The sequence below is a fragment of the Cricetulus griseus genome, chromosome 8 (assembly GCF_003668045.3).
Source record: "Cricetulus griseus strain 17A/GY chromosome 8, alternate assembly CriGri-PICRH-1.0, whole genome shotgun sequence".
Lineage (NCBI taxonomy): Eukaryota > Metazoa > Chordata > Mammalia > Rodentia > Cricetidae > Cricetulus > Cricetulus griseus.
Genome location: NC_048601.1, coordinates 54,440,873 through 54,456,696, shown reverse-complemented (window position 1 = coordinate 54,456,696; position 15,824 = coordinate 54,440,873). Strand labels below are relative to the sequence as shown.

The 15,824-nt window shown below is 49.7% G+C and overlaps 1 protein-coding gene across 2 annotated transcripts in view; it reads right to left on the bottom strand.

Moving 5' to 3' along the window:
• The window catches only part of Podxl2 (podocalyxin like 2), a 33,158-nt gene that overhangs the window by 3,432 nt on the left and 13,902 nt on the right, over positions 1-15,824 (bottom strand). For both annotated transcript variants that reach the window (XM_035448708.1, XM_027428675.2), the window contains exons 3-4: positions 4,024-4,814; positions 3,698-3,772 (exon numbers count right to left, since the gene is read on the bottom strand). In XM_035448708.1, coding sequence (XP_035304599.1) covers positions 3,698-3,772; positions 4,024-4,814 — 866 coding nt within the window. The remainder of the gene's footprint in view (positions 1-3,697; positions 3,773-4,023; positions 4,815-15,824) is intronic.

Sequence of the window (15,824 nt, the reverse complement as noted above, 5' to 3'; positions counted from 1 at the left end):
TGCAGGTACCACGGTAAAGGTGTGAGCCTGCCCCAGAGCCACTCAGGTGGAGGGGACATAGATGGGTCCACTGACAATGACAAACCCTTAACTGGGGTTTGCAGTGTCCAGACCTCTGGAAGCAGGCCAATGATGCCTATATCAAGTGTACGGTTCTGGGGAAGACACAACGCTAAGTCACAACAGCCACCAAGAAACAGGGAGACTGAGAACAGTGGGTGGGGCTCCTCTGCTGGTCGTCTCAGCATGTGGCCAGCACTGAGCCTTGAGAGAGTGACAGGAGTGCTTTTACAACAGGGACTTGAAAAACAAATAGAAGTGGCTAAGAGTACCCTGGGAGCAGGCCAAGGGGGTTGGGGTGAGGCGAGGCGAGGTGGTTTCTTTCCCTCAGACTCTACCACACTGTTTAGATGATCGTGTCAAATATAATTACAGAATGTAACATGAAAATGAACCAAGCCCTCCACAAGAACTTAGTAGAGCAGAACTAGAGGCCAGGCTGCTGCCTCGAGGCTCATGCCTGCTGTTTGTAAAAGAGATCTCCTTTGGTCCTCACATCCTCTTCAGCAGCTTCTCCCTCTTGTACGTGAAAAACCTCGACTCCATTTCTTCCAAGAGTCCCAGCTAGACTCCTCTCCCAGATGCTCAGCTGTGGTGCTGTGGGAGCTGGGCTATCGGAAAATGTGCCTTCTTTGTGACACCTGAGGCAGAGATGAATCTATCCCATGGTTGTCATGCCAACCTGAGTTTTATACTAGGCTTTTCCTTGTTACCATGGTGAATGCCCAGTGCACCTCAAGTCTAGACACTCTCTAGCTTCCTGGTCAGCAGTTCTGTCCCACAACAGTCGGGCAAGCCCAGGGTCGAGTGGTCACTGATGTGGGAGGGCAGGACAGGCTTCTGCCTGCTGTTCTGGGACTCGGCAGCCCTCAGTTGCTCTGCCACACATGTGCCAGCCACCCTTTACAATGTAGAAAAGTCTGCCAGACTCAGTTAGCTCAGGAAGAGAAAGCCCTGGCTTTGGAACTACATGCACCAGGGCTCAAATGCTGCAGTTTCTCAGCTCTGACCTTCAGCAGCATTCTGAACCTCAGCGTCCCCATCTGAGATGGAGGCTAACATCCTGGAGTCACTCAATCACTGATGCTGGGACAGTAGCTGTCCTTCTTGAGTCAGCCCTGCTGGTAAACCAGCCCTCTTCACTAAAGCAAAAGCCAGAACTCTGTGGTCCTCCCGGATGACTACCCAAACGCCTCTTTTCCCAGCATTTCTTGTGCCAGGTGCAAGATCGGACCCTCCATCTCTGGAGCAAAGGTTCTCTTGGCATCTAGAACGCCAAGATCAGCTTGGCATTTACTGTTTCACCACTCTGCACCTGTGCCTGCTAATCTCTGCTGGCTCTCTTCCTGCCCCCCTATGTCTTCGGTAGAAAGGAGGAGAAACTGGCTAGTCTGCAGCACTCTTGCAGATCTCAGATGCAAAATTCTGAAACCATCTCTGAGAGGCAGCAGCAGGCCCGTTCCTCCTCCTCGTCTTTTCCTGACGACAAGGGGCCGGGTGTCACTTTTGACACACACACTGTCCCATTCTCTTCAAATGCAGGTGAAAAAGGAAATAATGGGTTACTGGATGAGAGCTATGAAGCTTGGAGATGGATACACCTATAGCAAACCATCTCTCTGCCTGGAGAAATGCATTTCTCTTTTATGTTTTGTTTTCTAACCCCCTCACCCCCCCCCCACACACACACCATGCTAGGGATAACCCAAAGGTCTGGAGTGTGCTGAGCAGTACCACAGAGCCACGTCCTAGCCCTGGGAGTTCATGTTTTCAAGAGTAAACCAGAGTAACCGAGGACGTCCAGCTGGACTGCGTGGGGAGTGATCTGTTCTGCAATCCGGAGTTAATGAGTTCCGGTGTTCATGTAAGCATATCTATTACATGGAGATGCTCAACCTCAACACTGCCTTGGCTCCCAGAACACTGACAACAGCTCTTCATATTTCTGGTGGGACAGTCTAGTCATCCCAAAAGGAAAGACCTAATGCCACTGACATTAGACACTTCCAAGTAAATAGTACATCCAGGCCACCAGCGTAGAAGCCACAGTCCTGGCTAGTATTGTCAGCCTGACACAGCCTCAGGTATTCGAGGAGGAACGTCAGTTGAGGAATTGCCTAGATCAGGTTGGTCTGTAGGCATGTCCGCGAGGAATTGTCTTATTAATTGATACAGGAGGGCCCGGCCACTGGGAGCTGCACCTTTCCCCAGAGTAGGTGGTCCGGGCTGTATAAAAAAAGCTATCTAAGTATGAGCCTGGGGAGTCGGGGGTGGGGAGGGGAAGCAGGCAGTGTTCCTTCACAGGTTCTGCTTTTTTTATTTTTATTTTTTTCTGTGTAACAGCTCTGGTTGTCCTGGAATTCTCTCTATAGACCAGGCTGGCCTCAAACTCACAGAGATCCGCCTGCCTCTGCCTCCTGAGTGCTGGGATGAAGGATTTGAGCCACCACTGCCCGATATGGGTTCTGCTTTGAGTTCCTGCTTTAGTTCGTGCCCTGACTTTTCCCCAGTGACAGACTGTGACCTGAAAGCCAAATAGCCTTTCTTCCTCCAGTTGCTTTTCGTTTGGATGTTTTATCACCCCAACAGAATAAGATAGGGCACCACCATCTTGATCACAGATAGGTTTCTCATCCCATGAGCTATGCAAGGCTTTGAGGGCACTTCTGTGTCTCTGTCTGTCTGTCTGTCTGTCTGTCTGTCTGTCTGTCTCTCTCTCTCTCTCTCTCTCTCTCTCTCTCTCACACACACACACACACACACACACACACACACGTACACATATCAGCCTTTTGAGAGAACTTCCCCAGAGAACTTCCCCAGAGAACTATGAACAAACACCAACATATGTTCCTTATTTAAAAAAAGCTTAAGAACAAATTTTTAAAAAAGCAACAAGGATGGGGTAAACATCCTTCTTGAGACAGTTCAAACTGGCTTTGAACCTCAGACTCCCCTGTCTCAGCTGCCACGGTGCTGGTATTGCAGGCATGTGTCACTACACCCCACATGAAAACAGCTCTTTAAAAAAGATATTGTTGGACAACAGTGGTGCTTGACTGTACTCCCAGGAAGGTGGAAGGTGGGTGTGGGAGGTTTGATTGAACTCAGAAATCCCAAGCTATCCTACCCATATATAGTAAGACCCTGTCTCTTTGACAAAACCCTACAGACGAAAAGAATAGGTGTAGATCTCATTAGAGAATAAGGCCCATAGCACACAGGAACAAGTCCCTTCAAACTGAAAAGAGGGAGGGGCCAGAGGTGCAGCTCAGTTGGCGAAGTGTTTACCTAGCAGGCATGAGACCCTGAGTCTGGTCCCTAACATTGAATAAAATCAGACCCTGCAATCCTAGCACTGGAGAGGTGAATCAGGAGTTCAAACTCACCCTTGGCTACAAAGCATATTTGGGGTTAACCTGGGGTAGAAAGAAAAAACAAAACCCAAAACTACGGAATCGAGGAGGAAAAGAGCCCTAGAATTTTTTTAAGCAGAAAAGACCTCTTTTTGGTTTTCCCTAAGTGGTAGATAGTGGCCGGCTCAGCTCTGGACTGGGCTGGCCTCTCTCCAGCAAGAGGCCTACTGTGGGGCCTCCCTCTCCCCTTTGGCCCTGCGCATGGCCGGCTCAGCACTCACACAGTCTATGTTCTCTGTCATGTTCAGGATGATGTAGCTCTTCCCAGCCAGGTTGCTCCAGTCCTTGCAGATCACCTGTGCAGGAAACAGAAAGCAGGGCACCGAGGCCTCAGGAGAGACCTCTGGAGAGCAGGAGGAGCTGCAGGCCTGAGGTCTGAAGACAACCACGTCCTCCTGAACTGCCATGCCAGGGAGCCCACCCCACGTGCATAAGACTAAACAGGGTGTCATAAATGAAAAGAGAGGCTTCACTGTTTGTAATGTTCGGGGGCAGGGGGACAATAGGTATTCTTACAGAGGAAGGGCAGCTTGTCTGTCTGTCTTACCTGAGTAGAGTCCCACGGTGTTAGTGAGTGAGCTTCAGCTGCCTGACCCTCCAGGGGCTGCTCACTGAGACCTTCTTGTCCCCAGGTAGCAGAGGAAGGGGTTGACTCTGTGTCTTGGGGTCCTGGTGGGAAGGAGTCTGGGGTCCTGGGGTAAAGGTGACCCTCACTGGGTACCTCAGTCCCACTGGGAGCCACTGTTTGTGGGAATGAAGAGGATGGCAGTGCCCCCTGCTGGCCATCTAAGTCAGCTGCTCCCAGGGTGGCCTCCTCACCAGCTCCCTGGGTGACCTCAGACTGTACCCCCAGCCCTCCAGCTGGCCACTCAGTGCCCAGAAACTCCTGGCTATAGTTCTGATCCCCCAGGGCCACTGTACTTGGGGTAACTGAGGGCACTGACAAGGTGGGCTTCACACTGCTCTCCACCTCCATGCCTGATATGGCCTGGTCCCCAGAATCCTCCTGCCTGTGTCTGGTGGCCCCAGGACCCTGGCTGCTGGTGCTGCTGACGCTAGGTAAAGAGTCATGGGCCTGCACGGTAGTTCCTTCTGGGGACCCGCTCACGGGGAGCAGCTCCTCCTCCTCCTCTGCTTCTTCCTTCTCCCTCTCCTCCTCTTCCTTTTCCTCTTCCTCTTCTTCCTCCTCTTCCTCTTCCTCCTCCTCCAGAGGCATATGCCAGGGAGGCTCAGCAAGATCCGTCTTGGGCAGGATGGAGGGGAGATTTGGCAGGTCTTGAGCCTGCCCTGGATCTTCCATGGAACTCGCCTTCTCAGTCAGGTCTGGGAAGACGTAGTCTGAGGAAAGACAGAGCGCTTACTCACAGGCTTCATCAGACATGGGTGGGGTGACCCTTATACAAACGGTGGCTCCAAATGGGACTGCAAATAAAAGAGTGGTGTTCCCATGGGGACAGAAGGATACAGGGATGCCAGATGATTGGCAGCACTGGCCAAGAATGGGAAGTGAGCCGAGGAGGAGAAGGAAGCAAGCCCACAAGGACACAGGGAGCTGGCTGTTCACCTTTTCCCCTATGTTAATAAAAAAAGAGGGGGGCTGGAGAGATGGCTCAGAGGTTAAGAGCACTGACTGCTCTTCCAGAGGTCCTGAGTTCAATTCCCAGCAACCACATGGTGGCTCACAACCATCCGCAATGAGATCTGGTGCCACCTTCTGGTGCGCAGATATACATGGAAGCAGAATGTTGTATACATAATAAAGAAATAAATAAAATCTTTAAAAAAATACAAAATTTAGGGGCTAGACATATGGCTTGTTGTTAAGACCATTGGTTAGATTCCCAGATAGAAGTTTACAACCATCTATAAGTCCAGTTCCAGAGCGTCCAAAATCGTCATCTGCCCTTCAAGGGTACTGGGTGCACACGGGTGCATAGACATATATGCAGGTGAGACACTCACACACACAAAATAAAAATAAAATCTCCCAAACAAAATAAGATGAGGCTGAAGGAAACTGGCTGTGATAATGTATCCGTCACTTTTCTTGTTGCTGTGACCAAAAACTTGACCAGAAGAAACCTAAAAGGAAGATTTGTTTTGACTCATAATTTGAGTACAGACCATCATAGCAAGGGGGCATGGCAGGAAGGGTCTCCATAGTAACGGGAGCTGGAAGTGGTGGCTTGTTTATGTTTGTGTGGCTCAGAAAGCAGAGGCAGGAGGCTTGCCACTCAACCTCAAGAACTTGTGTTTGAATTTACAGCACCCACATAAAAAGAGAGGTGTGGGGCTGGAGAGACAGAAGTTAAGAGCACTGGCTGCTATTCCAGAGTACAGTAGTCCAGTCCCCAGCCCCCCACATCAGGGGGCTTACAACTGCCTGAAAGGTCCAGAAAATACATCGCCCTCTCCTGGCCCCTGTGGGCACTGCAATGTGGTACACATACATATATACTCAATCACACATACACTTATAAAACTAAAGTTTTTTAAGGCCAAGTTTGATGATGCACATCTGTAATCTCAGAGCTGGGAAGGCAGAGATAAGTAGATTCCTGGTGCTCACTAGCCATCCAGCCTAGCTAAGTCGTTGAGCTCTGGATTCAGAGACCCCCACCTCAAAAGAGAAAAAAGAAATAGTAATAAGGTGGAGAATGATCCAGAAAGATACCCAGTATCAACATCTGGCCTCCAGGTGCACACACATATGCATAGGTACCAAATGTACACACATGAGCATGTACTCCCACTCTCTCTCTCCCTCCCTCCCCCCCTTTCATGGTGGGGTGGACCCCAGGTTTCACACATGCTTAGAAAGTGCTCTACCACTGAGCTATGTTCCTAGACCAGGAAGTTTATTCTGAAGTGGGAATTTTATATGTGATTATACATTCGAAGACTTAGCATTTTACTCGCCATGAATTCTCAGACAGTTATTCAAGGATGTCTTCTAGGGAGAGGAAAACACATGGGAAATTAAGAAACACAAGAAGACTGTCATGACAATAAATCTCAGAGTAGAGGTGGTATTGTAGGTATTGTAGGTATTGTAGGAAGCAGTTAATAAAAATAGAGCAAGAATCTAGAGAGACCTGAAAATTGTAACTGCAAAAAAAAAAATTGTTTCCTTGTAGTAAAAAGTATGACTTATCTGGTGGCTCACTCCTGTAACCCTAGCATGAGGCAGGAAGACTGCCATGAATTTGAGGCCAGCCTAGGCCACATAATAAGTTCCAGGCCAGCTACAGAATTAGACACTGTCACAAAAAACAAAATAGCAGGAGCTGAAGAGATGGCTCAGCGGTTAAGAGCACTGGCTGCTCTCCCAGAGGTCCTGAGTTCAATTCCCAGCAACCACATGGTGGCTCACAGCCATCCATAATGAGATCTGGTGCCCTCTTCTGGCCTGCAGTTTACATACAGGCAGAACACTGTGTATGTGATAAATAAATAAATCTTAAAATATATATATAGCAACAAAGAAGATCTGACTTAGAATCTGAGCAATCTGAGCAACATAAATGAACAGTTAGAATATCCCAGCTGCTGTTTCTTATGTGTGTGTTTTGAGGAGCAGAGCTTGGTCCCTCAAGGTCCCCCTCCTCCATCTTTGCACAGCACACAGTTGGTAGAGAAGGTAGCCAGCTCCCCACACAAGGAGGCATCTATGACCTCCAAGGGACAGGGACCACATACACGGAAGAAACCCAGGGCACCTGAAACCAAGCAGTCTAGTGTTACCACTGTAAAGCACAAAAGAACCATGAAGACTCGAAAGACATTTGGGGAAATCAGCCCTAAGAGACATCTGCGAGCAAGCAAAGGCCCTAGCCTGGAGAGCCGGGTGAACACAGCAAACAGGAGACAATGAGAAGGTCTTACTCGATTTCCAGAGACCCAAGAAGAAGCTATGCCTCTAAAGCATGAGCATGAAAGACTAACAACACTTTACTACAGCCAGGCATAGTGAATTTCCTGTAATGCCAGTACTCCAGTCAGAAGCTGGAGGATCTGGAGTGCAAGGATAGCCTCAGCTAAACAGCAAGTTCAAGGCCAGCCTGGGCCTTGAGAATAAACAAGTAAATAGCTTTCAAAACAAAACAAAACAAAAAACTGTATGCCAAGTGTTCTGGAACATGCCTATTGAGGCAGGATTGTCATTAGTTTGAGACCAGCCTAAGTTACACAGCAAGAGCCTGTCTTAAAAACAAACAAATAAAAAACTTCAATACAAGGAAGATCTGTTGAAAATCAAAATGAACTTTAACTGAAGTGGGCAGGAGGGCCACTTCAAGGAACCCTGGGGAGTGAAGTAAGAGTGCTTAAGACACACACTAAGTCCTCAGTCACAAGAGCTCACTGTGATGATCAAACCTGACAGAGAAAAGTGCAAGTCAGGCAAGTCGCTGCAGTGCCTCAGGAGACACAGAAGCAGAGAGAGAGAGTGTGGGGAGAGAAGGAAAGATTCAGGACAGGCCCCTGAGAGGCAGAGCTGATGCAGAATGTCAGCTTAGCAGATGACAGACGTCAGCACTGTGGCCACTGACAGAAATGCTGAGTCCAGAGGGAGGTTCAAAACTCCCTTCAGGGAATGCCTGACATAGCCAGCCAGGAGCAAGGCAGCAACCTGGAGAGGTTCCAGGTTCCCATCAGGTGGGCTTGGAGACTAAAGCAATCCCTGAATGGTGCAGCATCAAGGGGAGAGGCCTATATTGTCTTGAAACCAAAGTGGCTGTGACTACCTACAGTAGACTCACAATACCAGGCCCACTCACGGTCAGCTGTGGAGGTTACATGAGGCACCAGAGTCTCTGCCCCACTCTGAGACTATATAAGCAGTTAACAACTGCTGGGGGAGGAGACTCTTCTTCCCTGCTGTAGTTGTCCGAGTTCCCCAATTAAACTCAGCAGGACTTGGGTGGACACATTTCTCTGATCTGTTGGCTCGCTTGGAAACAGGGACACAAATAAACCAAAGATGAGTGTGTGTGAGGGGGTGTGCAGTGGCATTGTGACGAGACAGGCAAACTGAGGCTGCCTCAGTTTCCCCAAGAGTGGAATGTCCCGAGGAATCCCGGGGTGGATGTCTTCCTCTATGTCGCGAGGGGTGGTGTGGCTGTGTGATGAACGGAGTCTGCCCACAAGACAGATAATGGACTAGGGATGTATTGTGATCTGCGACAGAAGCACGGAGGAGAAGGGAGCCTGGGCAGTCTGTGGTAGCGGAATGCCCCGCGCTGTGTTCAGACAGGCCACTGAAGCTAACCCATCTGCCCGGAAAGGAAAGAATGACAGTGGGGGAAGGACACACGGACACTGTCCTCTGTGCTAGCCTCTGATTTGGCATAAAAGGTGTCAAGAGGAGGAGCTGGCTGTATTGGCTGCTGGCCGATACACATGGCGAGACACAACTCAGAGACAAATTAGATCTGTGCTAAAGCGCTCTCCCTGAGAACTGTGGGGGAGACTCAGACAGTGAAGAGGAGAGGGAGATGAAAGGGAGAGAAGACAGCCCTCAGGTCCCTAAATCACAGGAAGGGAAAAATCTAAGATCCATGCAGACAGGGCCTTACTAACGGCTTGCAGGAACCTCTGGGGGCTAGGAGTGTGCTGCCTCTGGACTGCAGGATTCAGGAAGGACTCTTACGTTAACGAGCTCCCCACAGCTTTGCTTGTGGGGTGGTGGGAGGAGGGTGCATTGTGGGAAGTTGGCATGAGATCAGAGGAACTGAATAGTGTAGCTACCCATCCCTCCAGACAAAAGTTACATGACTTGAAGCAATGCAAGGGAAACCAGTCCCTGGTAGACACTTAGTTATCACTGGCTGAAGTCTCTATGAATACCAAACGCTAGAAGACAATAGGGAAAGGGCAGGCTTTACTGGGGGAATCGGGTCTGAGAGCTGTCTGATGGCATGCGAGGGCTGAATAGGTCGCAGGAGAATTGATTCAGCAGTGTGCTGGGCGGTCTCTGTCAACTTGACACAAATTTAGAGTCACGTGGGAAGAGGGAACCTCAACTGAGGAATTCCCTCCATTGGACTGTTCGGCGGCCATTTCTGTGGGGCATTTTCTTGATTAATGATTGGTAAGGGAAGGCCCGGCCCCACTGTGAGCAATGCCATCCCTGGGCTGGTTGCCCTGGGTTGTGTAAGAAAGGTGAGTAAGCCATGGGGAGTGAGCCAGTATGCAGCTTCCTCCATGGTTCCTGCCCTGACTTCCCTCAAGGATGGACTGTGATGAATAAGTGTAAGCCAAATAAATCCTTTCCTCCCCAAGTTGCTTTTGGCCATGGTATTCATCACTGCAGTAGAGAGTAGACCAAAACAAGTTGGGATCTCACGGATCTAGTGGCTTTGCTAAGCCCCATAGTGAGATTAGATCGTTAGGAGGTAGTAGAGGGTCTGGCAGGGCGGAATGATTTAGAGTGGGGTGAAAATCAGGTTTGTAAATGCTGAAGAAATCAAGAGGGGATGCCTATGGCAAAGGATGAAAGAATTCTGGAAAGGAGAGGTGGAGATAGTGCGGACCCTTGCCTAGAAGGCACAAGGCTCTTCCATCCCATCACTAGCACTGCAAAGAACTAGTCAAATAAAAACCATAAATAATTGCTAACAGCCAGAGGAAGAGCGGCAGACACTGCATACTGGCGCCCTCTAGGGCCACGTCTGTGAACTGCAGCAGCTCCAGGCTGGCTCCGACTGCCTTGCTCCATCTGCTCCAAGTACCTGGCTTCAGGTCACTAGAGTCCCTGCAGCAGCCTGCCTGACACATCAGAGTCACTCAGATGCAGCCACAGCTGACTAGTAGGGCTGCCCAGGAGACAAAGGGCTGTGCCCAGGACGCCTGTGTCCAAGAAGGCATCCACAGAGTGGGGGCCACTGAAAAGAAGTGAACGATCTCTCAAACTTGACCCATCCCAACAAGATCAAGCTAGGTCACAAGATTCAGCGGGCCCGAATGATCGATCAGACACCCCCTAAGCAGTCTCTAAGGGCACAAAGGCTCCCGACTTTCTGCTGAAACTGCTAAGGAACAGCGCCACCTGGTGGCTTTAATTTGAAACTAACTCTTCTAGGACTCAGGTCCTAGACAACGTGATTTCCAAACCCTACAGACTGGGGACTTGCTTCTCAGAGGGGGAAAACATGGCCTCCGAGTGTGACGAAGCTTGTCAATACTGTGGAGCTCTGGGTTCTGTGGAGTTAAAGTCACTTCAGAGTCTCTTGGTTCAACACCCAGACTCAGGACCCCCACACGAGAAGGGGAGTGACCAGCTGTCATTTCCCTGTCCACTGCATCCCTATCTCAGACCACAGCCACAGTGCAAAGCTGCTCCAGAGGTACAGGCAGGAGCCATAGTTCTGGGGGTCCTCACCTCGGGAAATGGCCTGGGGTCTATGTACCCCCACACCCACCTTCCACAGTGTGATAGTGTTCCCAAGATGACATCATAGCAAACAAATGAGATTAACATCATAGCATAACAAATAAGATTAACCCTGGGAGGGTTAACCTTATATGCCAACCTGATGGGATTCAGAACCACCATGGAAATAAACCACATGTCTGTCTGGGAGTGTCTAGATTGGCCTGAATGAGGTGGGAAGAACCATCCTAAATTTGGCCAAACTATCCCATGGCCAGGAGTCCTGGACTGAATAAAAAGGAAAGGGTGAACTGAGCTGAAGCATGTGACAGCTGCTTTAGCCTCCTGCCACCATTTCCTCCCCGCCATGATCAACCGCACCCTCTAAGTGCAGGTCACATAAACCCTCCCTTCCTTCAAGTTGCTTTTGTCATGTGTTTTGTTATAGCAACAGGAGAAGCAGTGAATGCCTGCTTTTGCCTTCCCAGAGATCTCCTGCAGTCACACTACACACCCCTTGTACCCATTGAAAGAGAACAGTGGCTGCAGGGACAGTTGTGACAGTCACCACTAGGATGGGGTCCCAGCCACATGGGCTGAAAGCCCCACCCTCTGGCAGGGTAATTGGCTGCAATTAATTACCTTCTGGAACTTTCCTGGCCTCCTTTTAAAAGCCTTTCTCTCCTGCTGTCTCTTCTTTCTTCCTATCTTCCTTATCCCAACTGGGATGCTTTGTAGCTTAGGCCAATTTCTTTTTTATTTAGTGAGAACCACCTGTTAAGTGTCCTAGGGCGGGGTGGAGGGGAGAAATTTACATATTCTCTGACTTGCTTCCAATTTCACCATCTTTATCCTGGATCCAAACAACTAGACTTATTCTTATCTTCAAGATTCCCTGTTGATATTCCTGTCCTTGGAAACCCCATGGTTTTTTTGTTTTGTTTTGTGGTTGTTTTTCGAGACAGGGTTTCTTTGTGTAGCCCTGACTGTCCTAGAACTCACTCTGTAGGCCAGGCTAGCCTTGAACTTAGAGATTCGCCTGCCTTGGCCTCCTGAGTGATGGGGTTAAAGGTGTGTACCCCACACCCGGATTCAACACAGTTGAATGTAAGAGCAAGCTAAGAGCAGAGACCCAACAGTGCCTGTGGGGTGAGTTCTGGCCTTGGTGTGTGATGCACCAGCTGGGGGCTCCCTGGAGCAGAAGAGCGGGCACCACATGGCAGCTCCTGGAGATTCTGCAGGCTCACAGGCAGCCAGAGCACTCTGTGAACTCTGCTCTCCTCCAGTGGCTTGCTCCCTCCTCCTTTCTATTTCTGTCTTTTAACCTCAGCACTGTGCTGGTGTTTGTTTTCTAAATATATCACGCCGTATGTCTCTCCTCTGCTTCATCTGAGTTTTGCACAAGTCCTTCCCTCCATGTACTGTGCCCGCTGGACCTTATTCTGTCCCTCTCCCCAGGGCAGAGTGTTTGCATTAAAGCCATTTGGCATTAGCTGAAATATTAATGGACTGACCTCCATTAAAACAGGCAACAGGGCCAGAGACCTTGAAAGTTCACTTTAAATGTCCCTTTCGGTTAATGTCAAATCCCTGAAAATTGTCCCCTTAGCGCACCTGCTGGCCAGCAATTCAACATGGAAACACCCAAAAGCCAAAAGAGATTTGTATAGAACGCAGAGGCAAAGGAGAGAGGCTGTCAATACAACTAACCCGACTTTCTAATGACCAGCCTCAACAGTATTTGAAGCTATAGAAGCCAAGGCTGGGGTTTCACTCAATGGTGCACTGGCATCACATACAAGAGGTCCTAGTCTCCTTCTCCAGCACAGAAACGAAAAAAGCTTGTAGCATCTAGATGGGTCAATGGGTGATGGCACTTGCCACCAAGCCTCAGTCTTATTCCCAGGACCACAAGGTGGAAGAAGAGAAACGACTCCAGAAAGTTGTCTTCTGACCTCCACATGCATACAAACATGCTCGCATCCACGTGGACATGCAAAAACACAAAATAAATAAGCAAAAGTGCAACATAACTGAAAATTCTAGACCTAGAACTCGAACTCCCTAGAGTCAATCAAGGGGCTTACACCCATGTTTCAGGATCTGTCGCAGCTCAGGTCTTACAGTGAGAGCTTAGAGCCCACAGATTTGGTAGCTCAGTGGCTCACTTCTACTGAGCTCTTGGGAAGCTGAGGCAGGAGAACTGCTGGAGTTCAAGGCCAGCCTGTGATACTGAATGAGACCCTGACTCCAAAGCAAAGCCTCAAACCCCCCAGCTCCCTACAGTGGAAGGCGGGTGCAGCTGAGGAGTGACAGTGCCTTGCTGGACCCTGGACACCATCAGCCCTCACTTCGGAGTTGCAGGAGTGCTGGCTGGCTCCAGACATTGATGCTGACGATTAGACCCAGAGGTGTGTGTACCACAGCTCTGTCTAGGGCCAAAGCCTTTTTAAAATCTATTTCCTATAAGGGAAATAAAGTCTGAAGAGACAACCAACACGATATTGTTCGGAAACTTTAGGTGATGGGAATGTGGGCCAATTCTATTTTCTTCTTTTATTTGCATTTTGAAAGATTTATATGCTAGAATTTATTATAAGCATAAAAATGAAGAGCTTTATTCCTGCAGTCAAGGTACAAGTGTGTTTGCTTCAGCGCTTGGCAGCTGGCTCTGCCTTATGGGCCCGTCCATCCCAGTGAACGGACTCACTCCGGTACAGTAACTGCAGGGTGAGACCACGCAGCAGGAGCTACGGCTCAGTGAGGATTTGTGGTAGAAAACCACCTCCAGGTCCCAGCAGACAGCTGCCTTGGAGTCTGGTTTCTACACACCCCATTCCAGGCAGGCGTAATTAAAGAAGTCTAGTGAGAACGATTCCATCTAGGGAAGGGTGGCTGATTCGAGGTTTAGCTCTGCCACTTATTCCCGGGGTAACATAGTGCCACTTTTAAATCTCTGACCTAGTTTCCTTAGCTATAAAACAGTGATAGTGGATGCCCTGCGCCTGCAATCCATGAGATGCTCAGAGCGGAAGCCCTTATGAATCATGTGTCTACCCAAGGCACTGCTGTTCATACCCCCTCCACTGTCCCACTTCTCCTTTGGGGACACGCCTCCGCTCTTCTTGGAGTTAGGGGACCCCCCCCACACACACACTGGTTTTAGGAGTAGCTTACCCCAGCCCTTGCCAACCAGAGAATTCTGACCTTAGGGCAGGACAGGCAGAGGTTCAGGATCCAATCTGAACCAACCTGACCCTCTCCTGGTCCTGGGAATGCAGAGCTCAATTTCTATGGTGATCACTAAGAGAAGGGACAATGACTTTTGTCCCAGACTGAGGCCAACAGAACAAGGTAGAATAGGATGGCCCAGACAGCTCAGGCAGGCGCATTGTATCTCTGGTTGGTACTGTGAGCCTGTTCCCTGTCTCATAAGCCCAGAGTCCCCTTTCCACAGAAGCCTGTGAATCGGTGTGATTGGGATGTCCCTGACCTGCTGGCCTCCAGGGACTCTGGCAGGACTCCAACTTCTCCTCTGGGACCTTAGTTCCTGATGCAGGTCCTGTCTTACAGAAGAGGAAGGTGTAGAGAGTGACAGCAGGGGCAATCTTGGGATACGTCATGGTCTGAATAACCCCTCTGAAACTCACTTTGAAATTTATTGCCCAGAAGTCAACTGTGAGTGCTGTGCACCTGTAATCATAGCATTTAGGAGGCTGAGGCAGGAGGATTGTGAGTTCTGGCAGTGTGGGCTACCTAAGGGAAAGGAGAGGTTTAATTGTGGTTATGACAGTACTAAGAGTGGGCCCTTAATAAATGATGAGGGCTAGAGTTCCACCTCTGGAAGGCTTAGTGTCATTATCACATATGAGTGTCACGTAGCAGCTCAGGCCTGCCCCTCTCCAGCTTTGTTCTGTCACAGGACCATGAGATCCAAAGCCCTCCCAAGTGTAGCCTTTTCACCACGGAGGTCTGGCTTCCAGAATCTTCTAATCCTACAACAGAAAGTAGCTAGCACTGGACAAAAACCACAGCTACTGTTTCTCACCAGACCTTGCTTTAATTCCCTCTCGAGCTCCCTGGTGGTGTGTAGATGCTCACACCTCGATCCCACCCCCACTCTCTTGCCTGCTCTTCTGGAAGGACATCCGTCGTGAAGAACAGCTCTGAGACAGCTAACCTCCTCAAGCCTGGGGTGTAGGATTCTGACTCCTCAGGAGGAAGAGTGGAACAGGGTAATGGTGATGAGTGATACCCTGTCCTTTGGATCCTCCTGAATATCAGCCTGCCTACCCTCTGCCAGCACAGACCCTATCTCTATTCCCACTGCATCCCTCTCTCAGTAACGCCTGCGAGGTAGTGCAAGGAAACTGTGTTTAGGGGCTGCTAATGGCAATATAGAGGTCTCTTTCCAGCAGATGGATTGGAAAGTAGGGTACCTTCACCCAGCAGTGGTGAGTGGGATGGCATGGGACACTAGCCCCATGTTACCTGCCAGGCTACACACCATAGACAGGGCACTATCAGCATCACAGCCCCAGCATCTGTTCATGGACAGACAGAATGACTGTCCCCTGTTGAGTTGGGTAGTGAAGGATGGTCACCTAGCAACTAGGAAGCCAGGGTACAAAAGAGCTTCTGGGGCTAATGGGATGGGAAGAATAGAGCTAGAGGCTTAAGAAGCAGGCTTGAGCCACTGCCAGTTAAAAAGGCTACTAGTGTTGGTGCTAGTCACGGGAGAGCCCCCAGGTAGCCCATCAGCTTAGCTCTGCCAGGTAGGAGAGGGCAGGGGAGGGGATAGAGCTGCACTGTGGAGACCAGTTTCTGGTGGGCTGGATGTATAAGACTGCATTGTATATTACCAGGGTTCATCGGAGTGTTTACACAGGAAGATGGCTACTCCTTGGGGTCATGTGGTGTAGGAAAGCAAGACACCAGGGGAGAGAGAAGGCCACCAGCAACGACACAGTCAAGAG